The sequence below is a fragment of the Glycine soja genome, chromosome 12 (genome assembly GCF_004193775.1).
Source record: "Glycine soja cultivar W05 chromosome 12, ASM419377v2, whole genome shotgun sequence".
Taxonomy (NCBI): domain Eukaryota; kingdom Viridiplantae; phylum Streptophyta; class Magnoliopsida; order Fabales; family Fabaceae; genus Glycine; species Glycine soja.
Genome location: NC_041013.1, coordinates 32,398,156 through 32,408,910, shown reverse-complemented (window position 1 = coordinate 32,408,910; position 10,755 = coordinate 32,398,156). Strand labels below are relative to the sequence as shown.

At 31.8% G+C, this 10,755-nt stretch overlaps 1 protein-coding gene and 1 pseudogene across 1 annotated transcript; both read right to left on the bottom strand.

The window, feature by feature from the left end:
* Positions 1–293: 293 nt before the first annotated feature.
* LOC114379295 (serine carboxypeptidase-like 49) lies at positions 294–1,814 on the bottom strand. The gene is made up of 4 exons (XM_028337931.1): positions 1,613–1,814; positions 1,228–1,350; positions 553–646; positions 294–364 (listed from the first exon to the last, which is right to left on the bottom strand). The coding sequence occupies exons 1-4, from the start codon at positions 1,721–1,723 to the stop codon at positions 360–362; spliced, it is 333 nt and encodes a 110-aa protein (XP_028193732.1). The 5' UTR covers positions 1,724–1,814; the 3' UTR covers positions 294–359.
* Positions 1,815–2,276: 462 nt separating this feature from the next.
* LOC114378930 lies at positions 2,277–8,675 on the bottom strand (annotated as a pseudogene).
* Between the last annotated feature and the right edge of the window lie 2,080 nt (positions 8,676–10,755).

The following is a 10,755-nucleotide window of genomic DNA, read 5'->3' as shown; positions in this document are numbered from 1 at the left end:
AAAGATTAACATCTGGATAAAAGCTTGCTTGAGAGAAGTCTACACAGGATAAAACCAATCCAAATTGAACTAGAAAGTTTCAAGTTATGATAGGTTAAATTTAAATCCATATAAGAAACAATATGAATCATTATGGAATTTACTAGTTATTCTTGAAATTTTATGACATAATATATTGACTTGGTGAGGAACTAAAATAGTTGACAGAGAAGCAACATTTAATTTATAAAGAAAATCAAGACAAAGTATAATTTTTTTTAAAAAAAATAAGTTGAAGTTGAGAAAATCACTTACAAAGTTGGAGAGCTTGGTTAGTTTGAATGGGTTGAAATTAAATGGAGCTTCATCCAGGAAGAGCTCTATACTGTGAAGTAGAAAGAGACCATAATCAAACAAGTTATCTTGTTGCAGTGACTGTCAAGGACATTTTGTCACAAAAACATAGCATCATCAAGAAGAGAAATACTCACAATTAATAGTAAGAAATCTTTTAAAGAATGACCATTTTAGTGTTTCTAATAGAAAAGTCATGAAAATGTTAGCATGTAATACCGAGACTAAGAGAAAATGCGTATTCAAGAATCTTGATGAAAGGTTTACTCCACATGTATCCTTCTGCCTCTCTTTCCATTCTTCCCACAAATAACTGTCAATTGATGAGTCAATGTATCACTCCAAAAAGAATGATAAATGCAATTTTTTGCTAAGTTAAACTGAATATTATACCAATTTATCTGAACAAAAAGAAAATTCTATAACTCAAACAAACATGAATGTCATATGATCAAATCATAATTTTTTTTCTAAAAAAAACATGTCAAAAAAGGTTTATATATTCTACAAGATTAACAAGCTCTAAATTACATGCCTGACATTCATGTCGATATATAGTAGGAATCCTTTGCAACCTCTCCCAACAAGGTTTCTCTCCATCCCAAATCTCAACCACCCATCACATCCTCTTAATGAATTGAGGGTGCTCCTTGAAAAATGCTTGTCATTATTGTAAAATTGAGTATATCTTATGATGAACAATGGCAAAGTCTAACATATAACTTGAAATTTAGATGGTATGTACACTATCTTGCATTTTTAATTTATGTATAACTCACCAAAGGTGAATCAAGTTTAACCACTCAATATGAGTAATTATATAACGTACATATATGATTGAGTTTGATTTTAATATGAAATTATTTTCTTTTATTAGATATCAAATAGAATTACCTGCAAGGAGTCATACAAATCACTGCTAACACCCTCTTCATCATGGCGAATGTCACTCTCATTATAAGTATAGGTGAACCTTGTCCCAATAATGGGTTGGTATACAAATATGAGATTTGATGCCTACAAAACAATAAAACACTGAATTGATGCCAACAAGAAAACAAGTAGTGTATTAACTTTATTCTTTGAGCTAGTTAAAGTCTATAGCATAAGAGTGTAGACAAGAATATACATAATAGTATCAATTAGTTTGTTTATTTTTTTCTTGATAGACATTGTGCATGGAATGAGCATAAGCACAACACATAAAATTTGATAGGGTTTGTCACATAATGATTATATATGAGTGAGAAAAAGACAAAGGGAGTTAATATCTACGTACCTTGTCCCAACCATAGTCATTCCACACAAGAAAGAAGTTCTTGGTAAGCTTAAAATGACCATTTTCATAAAACAAAGTTAGTTCACTGTTGCATCCTGGTTCTCTAGTCATCCATATGACAACATGATCATTCTTACTGCTTTGAGATTCAAAGAAAAACTAGAACATCCTACAGATGATAAAGAAAAAACTAATTATTCAATTCAAAGCAGGACCACATATTAGCTCCTAATTAATTATTTACTAAAAGATAAACATTTACTAATAAGCAACCTAAGAGGCTTCTGCAGTATTAACCAACCTAAACCAGTTCCATAGCTATGTGACAATAAATTTATGCTGGTTGAAATCAAACCAGAATATATAAAAAATATATTAGCCGTGATGCAAGCATGCATGTCAAAAAACCATGTAGGACAATTTTTATTATGTTCATTCAATATTACTCTATAGTTGCTTCAAAATCAAAAGTAAATAATTTTTAATTGAGTTAGCCAAGATTCTAGTAACATGCAACTAATTTTCTAAAACTAAATAAAGGGGTGGAAGTGGAACAACCAAACAACTATTTAAGTTAACCTTAATCAATCTTTTTCTCCACATTATTTGCTTCACATGGCATGGCTTCAATTATAGCTTACAAGAATTTTAACTTTGTTTGCTTTTAACCAAAATATCCCTCTTCCTCTTGGAACTTAACTTTTCGCACCTAGCCGAATAAAGCAGCATGCAAGCTAAATAACCACTTACAATCACAAAAAAGAATTCTCTAGTCTACCAAACTACCATATTTTTGACTTTGATAACAACCATTTTCTGAAGTGTACGAATTTCCTTTGTTGGGAATACAAGAAATGTCAATGAAATTTTTATAATCATTTGAAATAACTAAGTTACTGGACTAGATCTACCAGCATATAACAAGCATTTAGTGAAACTTGTCAATGGTTAGGGGTTCTTACCTTCGACGTCGCGGTGTGGCTAAGGCGAAAGCGAGAGTCAGTGTTCACACCTTCAACGTTGACGATGACACAAGAACATGACAGTGGTGGTGCGACATGACAGAACAATGGTGAAACCACGACGACACAAGACTGAGAGGTTTCAGGGTAGCAAGGCTTGGACGCGAGAGTGAGAATTTCTTTCATCAGTGATGACTGATAACGATTATTTTAGAAAACTTTTGACTTTTAGAGAAACAACCATGTCAGTTTTAGAAAAACCTTTGTTAACTCACAAAGCTTAATGATGGTTTTTCCAAAAAATTGTCGTTAAAGAGTTCTATTAATTACAAAAATGCCATTGTATAATTTTTTAAGACGGTTTTGGTAAAATCATCTTAAATCCAACGACGTAAAAATCTTTTTTCTAGTAGTGATAGTGGTGTTGGAGTTGTTGCAAAGACTGATATAAATTTTAATGATTTTTCTAAGAATCGTAATAATATAAAATCAAACAGAATTTTGAAATCAATGATTGTCACAATTAATAGATAAACGATGCGTACCTTTCTCAATAGTGATACTTCCTCCAATGTACTTTGATTTTCTTGAGAGAAACTCTACTAGAAACAAGACATACAAAGATAGTTCTAAACGTCATTCAAAGATGTTTTTGAACCGTCTTTGAAGCCTACGTCGTTGAAAGTCTTGACTTTCGACGATGGTTCAATAAAAAACCATCTTAGAAAAAGGTACCCTTCTAAGACGGTTGTTAGCTAAGAATCATCTTAGAAGGATACCTTTCTAAGAGGGTTCTTTTAAAAATCGTCTTAGAAGGGTACCCTTCTAAGACGGGTTTTAAAAGAATCGTTTTAGAATCATTTTAAAAAAATTAAAAATTAATGAGGATACTAAGACGATTTTTCCAAAAATTGTCTTTGAAAGTATATTTTCTAAGATAGTTTTTCAAAGAATCATCTTAGAATGTCTTTTTTTTAAAAAAATTGAAGATTCTAAGACGGTTTTTGGGAAAACTGATTTTTCTAAGAATTGTCTTAGAATGTATTTTTTTTAAAAAATTAATTTAATGAAAAAAGTTCTAATCAATCTGTTTTAGATGTCATTTTTTAAAGTGCATTTACACCACGAAATTATTGAAAGACAGGGCTATTAAAATTATGTTTAAGGGATATATCAACAAAAAGAATCCACAAAAATTACAATTAGAAAACGGCCAACACCCAAAATTAACTATTAAAATCACATAAAATATAGTTAACATGCAAAAATACAAACTCAGTAGAGCTTACGGTACTTCCAACATCACCACAATTTGTGAACAAGCCCTATAAATTAACAACTCAAATAATATTAATCACTAAAAGTAAAATATCAAAATATAAATTATAATATAATAAGTGACATGAGAAACTGAAAGAGTAAACAGGAGGGAGCTACATATTATTTGTGGAGGAAGAAGAAAAGGGGAGAGATATGAGAAGCACATTCCAAATTAAAATGATAAAGAATTAAAATCAACATTTTAAAAGATAAATAATTAGTTAGAACTAAAAAAAACATAAAATATCATAATGGTAATTTAATCTCTATATTATTATCTTGATTTTTAAATATAATTTTTTAAAACTAATTTACCCCCTTTAAAAAAATTAATTAATAGTATTAATTTTGTAATAATATATATTATTTTTTCAAATTTACCTTTGAAAATATTGGAACTCATCATTTCTATTTTCACTTAATTATTTTCTACTTAATTAATTAAGTTGTGTTAATATTTTTCTTCATATAAGAAAGAGAATGAAATTATCTTATCAATTTATAGCATTTATTGTAAAGTAATTAAAGATATTTTGATAAAAAAATAATTAATACAAAAGATAATTTAAAAAAAAAATCTTATAACAAAGAATAATTATTTTTTAAAGAATGTTATATTGAGGGACAAAGTTAATATATTGTGAATAACTTGTTTCATACAATTACGTATATGTGTGTCATGGAATTGGAACTTTGAATATATATATATATATATATATATATATATATATATATATATATATATATATATATATATATATATATATATATATATATATATCCGAAAATCACTTGATTTTGTGGAGAAAGAATTAGATTGGAAATTAAGTTGTAATATATTACCTGCTGGAAAGGTTCTTGGGCTCCACTTTGGGCTTCAATTGGTTGCTCATGGTTTCTCATCTCAAGACATGTAAAATTTAAAACAGCTTGTGTCGGGAAAGCATTCTTGCTATGGGTCTTTATCCATCTCTATGATTTAAGTTTTGATATCCTGAAGTAAGCTCTGATGCATGACTCTTTGATTTATACAACCAATGAATTCCAGCAACCTGTTTTTATAAGAAATCGTTAGCTGATTCATGCAAAGAAAACGCCCTTGCTAAATTATTGTATGCATTTAAGAGTTTACTTTTGCTGCTAACTTCACTTTGCAACCTAGAAATACATTGTTAGCTCTATCCAAGACCTCATTACCATGAATCAATAATTTGTTGGAATACCATGTTAGAAAAAATTTCCCTTTCTTTGTTGGATAAGTTCCCCTTGACTTGAAATTTTTTGTAGATTCAGGTGCATCATTCAATTCTCCAACATTATCTGGCATCTCCCGTTCAGGATGGCCAGCCCTTGTTGCAGCCCCTTTGAAATCATCTTTAATATATTTGTCATAGCACTGCAATATTTCAGACGTATGTAGAGAAGTTCGAGAATTGAAGGCTTGTTTTAATTGGTATATAAATATATACCGTTGAGCTTAAACCTTATTTGTTTTAGTAGACCTAATATTCCATGGAACTATATATGCATAAATAGCTACAAACAAAAAGCTCCAAACTCACTTGAAATTCTCTAATACCCGGGAATACCCACCCCAGATTTTGTGTGCAAGAAGGATATCGAAGTTCTCCTGCAGGACCAAGCCCTACTTCAATGTCTATCGTGAGCTCAGATTCAAGAAAATCTTTCATATTATCTCTGAAGCTCCTCATGTAGTCGGTGTATAGCTATATCAAATGAGAAACAATAAATATTAACATCAAGAAGTAGAAAAGTTATCAATTACTACCTTGCAAACAAACGAATGCAGTTAGCAATTTGTCAAGGCCCGAGTGAAAAGGTATACAGACTAACTAGAAAGACCAACAAATTCATTATGGCTTTATTTTATAATAGTCTTCTTTCAATTATTAATGAAGTACTAAAAATTGGACTTGGGGAGACCAAAAATGGATAATTAAGCATGTATATGCTTAGAAATATAAGAATATTAAGCAAAACAAGAACTTTGATAACATGTAGAGTCTAGAAACAAGAAGAATATGTGAAATAAAAAATTTCAAAAAGGTTACGTCAATGGGAGTTTGCCCATGAAACAGAAGTTGGATGTCTACACCGAGGGATATACATTCCTTATTCCTGATACCTTTGTTGTTGGTATAAATTTAAAGGATATCTGGGTTTGATTCTCCTTGGTGGGTCTCTCTAACCTATCACTTAGTTAGGGTACAACATACAGAGAAATGAGAGAAGATGGGTTTAGAGTCATCATTATGGTCAATCCAATCTCGGTCAAATGAAATTTTCTTGGTTGCAAAAAAAAAATGCTAAAAGATAAAAATAAATTATTCTAGTCTTGAACCATTTGTGGATGCATAAATTAATAAATTAAGAACCCAACTATTTAGGCCACAGCTTGATGATATAGTACCACACTATAAATCGTTAGTTTGTTTCTTGGTCTAAAAAAAAAAGAAGAAAAATTGTTTACCTTAAATTTAGAAGTTTCAGCTTTTAACGTCACTCTAACAACTCGTTCTTTCTTGAGTTGGCCACAATCCAATTTGAAGAAACAATGTTTTGTTCTTGGCTTCCTTGCTCTATCTACACAGAGAATATAGCTAAGCAAGAGCAATATATTTGTTAGTCAGGAAACAAAAAGATTAAACAAAAGCAAATAAATTTAGGAAACAAAAATATTGAAATTCACTCACCTGGAGCAATATAGCCAAATGAGCCAATCACAGCTGACATGGTGTTAAGTTCCCCTGGCTTGATTAACATCTTAGCTCCAAAATCAGCAACTTTTGCATTGAATTGAGTATCCAAAAGGATGTTGCTTGTTTTTATATCTCTATGAACCACAGGTGGTGAACAGTCAAGGTGCATATAGCTCAAACCTTGAACAATTCCAATGGCTATTTTCAACCTCTTTGGCCAATCAAGGACCACTTTACTTACTGAACTTGACTTAATCTTCTTGTGCAGCCATTTATCTAGGTTGTGGTTTTCAAGATACTTATACACAAGGAACATAGAATCCTCATTAGAGATACAACACATCAATCTCACAATGTTGGTATGATGAATATTGCTCAGTATCTAACTTCTGCATGGAAAGAGTTTCCGAGCTTCTTTTCTAACTTTCTGTTATTCCAAATCTTTTTTACAACAACATAGCCTGAACCAACACCAATGCGGTATACTATACGTTATCCACGACTACCAATGATGTTTTGTTCTGTCATTGATGAGACAATGCTTGATTCTGTGAAATTAAGCCTCTCAAAGGAAATGAGCTTCCATGAGTTAATCAATCCATGCTTTCTTTTTCTGTTAAATCTAATAAGCAAGAGTGATAGCAAAATGGTCAGTAACAAGGCTACTATCACCAAACTTATAACCAAACCAACAGACCAAGATGAGCCTTTGTTTTTTCTTTGAAGGCAAGAATTGCATAAGGTAAGGTTTAGTGCTGGGGTATCAGCACAAAGACCAAAATTGCCCAAAAAGCTACTAGCAAACACAGAATTTTCAAATTCCTCCCGGTCAAATGATTAAAAGACAAATTGAGATTGGTGAGTCTAGGGGGTAGAGAAGGAACTTGGCCAGAGAATTCATTTTTTGATAGATCAAGTTGACTAAGGGCAAGTAACTGACCAATTGCATGAGGGATTTGCCCATAGAGTTGGTTATGGCTCAAATTTAGAGCTACTAGGGATTTCCATGATATTATATCTAATGGAAGTGCCCTAGGGAGTTGGTTTTGATCAAGCAACAAGGTTGTTAACTTAGGAAGAACTGTTAGCTGTCATGGAATACTTTCATTAAAATTGTTCTTACTTGCATAAAACACTGCCAAATTAGTCCATGATGACACTCCACTTGGAATTCCACCAGAAAACTGGCTGTAACTTATTTATTTACACTATATATTTATACTACTTTATTTTAATTCTTTAAAAAATAGGATGCTGACATGTAGAAGATTATTATTCACTTATCGGTAGCAATTAGTTTATTTAAGTATATTAATGTGTTTTCACTTAATAGCTTAAGCTTTTAGGATAGTTTATTCATGACAATGGTATAATTCACGTTTCCTTTTTATTTTCCTCTTTCTATATGCTGATGTTTGTTCATTTTCAAGAAGAAAGCAAGCATAATCATTTTTATGTCCTTGTGAGACACTCCAATACAATTGTGAATATAAGTTAGTGCTCTACATATCTAAAAAATAAGAAATAGAAGAAATGAGAATACAAGACAATCTGTCAACATTGTGAATATAAGCTAGTGCTCTACACATTATAGTCCTAGTAGTAAATAAGAAAGTTAATTGCATTGTCAAAAATAAAAAGAGAGTACAAGACAATATGTTAACATTGTAAGCTTTCCTCTCCGGGAATTCAACAAGAAAACCCAGAACTAAAATATTTGGCTTCAAAGTCCAAAACAAATTGCTTATTTAAAGAAAATTAATCTAATTACGGTGGGCTAACTTTAATAGTGTAAGACTCTACTAGTTCTACTTTGAAACAGTATTGGTATAATATTACACAGGATCATTATTTTAGTTTCTGGGAAAAGATGGAACAAAGTCAATAAAAAAGCTCTGCTCATCTAATCCAAAGTGTTGCATGCGGATGTAGATAGGAGTTGTGTGTGCACCGTCGTTATGTTGCAAGAAAGCACATTAATATAGATGGAACAAAATCTGTTCACAGGAAAACACCAAATTTTATGAATGTCAGGTCATACCATATCCTTGATGCATCCATATCCATAAAATTGACATGAAACTGTCTTGTCTGTAGAAAAGAATATCTGGTGTCTACTGGAGATAATTTTTTTGAAAATTTGACTCCCTTTGTTTTTTAAGAAAGAAAGTCGAATAACAACCAAAGTGAAAATGGATAGAAAAAAACATCCTTGCAAAACATTTACCCCAAAATATAAGGGTTTGGTGAATAAAATTTTGGCATAAAAGCCTTAAGCAAATTATAAGGAAATTGCTGAAGCATCCTTATCAAGAATTTTCATAAAGAAGATTCATTTCTTTTTCTAAAAAAAAAAATACAAAATCTAGACATTGCATAAATTTAACCCAGAACAGAGTTGTCTAAAATAGTTATTGACATAATATATTATGTTCCTATGGAAGAAAAAGGTTTTCACATATTAATCTTGAAAACATCTCAAACTTAAACTTTGGTTGTGAATTTGTACATATAAAATACCAGAGAGACTTTATTAATCATTTAATCCTTATATAAAGAGGTATCCTTTAATTCCATCCATATGTAAAGGAACAATACAAAATACATAGCCCCGCAAAACTAGAAAAGCAAAATTATGCATAACAAAAATTTTCAGTCAAATAACTCACAACCAGTACGACTGTGAACAACGGTAAGAACTCCCTGTAGGTATAACCCATTTATCTGATGATGAAAATAGTTCTTAAAAACCAAAATAAAAAATTATTATAAAAATTAGAAAAAGTAAAATAAAGACGATAATATGTCAGATCAATGAACACATGCTTATGGTTTTAAGTTATTTAATTATAATAATACCCCACATGTAACAATAAAAGGCATAACATCCCAAATGAATGACCCCAATACCCCCAATTGTTCTGAAATCTACAACATAATAACTGTGGATGAACGAAGTCTTTACCTAAAAATGCACAATTTTGGATTTGACAAGCTTGGTATTGAAGAAGTCATAGAAAGTTTCCCCCTTTTGCACTTCCAAACACTCCTGCGAACCAAAAATGAGAAAGAAAGGTTTAGAAAAAAATGCTAGGAAGTGGTATTCAACTATTCATTTATTTTATTTGCAACCAAAAGAGTGAGTAACCTTGTCTAGGTCGTGACGAGAGCGAGAAAAGTTCTCGTAATTTTTGTATTGCTCTTGTCTGGTCTTGTGGTATTTGTCTATGCTATAATTAAGCCTCTCCCACGAGATTAGAGGGTTAAGGTTTGCGGCGGGGGCACGTGGTGGTAGTGACAACAAAATGGAGGGCACGATGGGAGTCGCGGAGGCGCACGATGAAGGTATCCCTGCCAACGCCGCTAGGGCCACTGATGACGATGATTAGAGGGTTAGGGTTTGGGGAGAGAGGCTCCGAGCTGAAAAGGGAGCCAACAGAAGCTTCTAGGGCATGAAGGAGGTTGGAGTGCGCAAAGAAAGGGTGTACGAAAGAGAATGGGAGACTAAGCGTCAAAACAAGAAGGTGCGTAAGAATGAGGAGATAAATTTCAAAGACGGTTTTATTAAAACCGTCATCGTATAACTTTTGTTATTTACAAAATTACCATTGCGTGACATTCTAAGACGTTTCTGTATAACTTTCTTTGACTCTTCCTTCTTTTCTCTCTATCTTTCATGATGGCGGCTGGGGTTGAGAAAATACTCTAATGTCAGGAAGGAAGCCTTATTTCATGTTAATTGATATTAATCCCTTTATAACCACAACTCCCATCAAATAGTAGTTTTCTTTAGAAATTGCTTCACTTAAGGCTCAATCCATTTACAACTTAGTATATAACAATTAATTAATTATTTATTAGTCATTAATAAGTCACATGTCTCTCACATGATACATTAAATCTTAAATTCCCCCGCTTAGTTCATGTGACATTACCTAACATCATGGATGAATAAATAAATAATTAAACTTACATAATGCACATTGAAATGATTAAATCGTTTCATACATTGGGCACTGTCATACCCTAATTTCGTCCGGGGATTATTACTTGATGACATGCAACCTTTGGTTAGCCGCTTTGAGATACTTGGCGTCCTTTGTTGCACAATAAATGAAGTCCCGAGACGTGTCAGGAATCA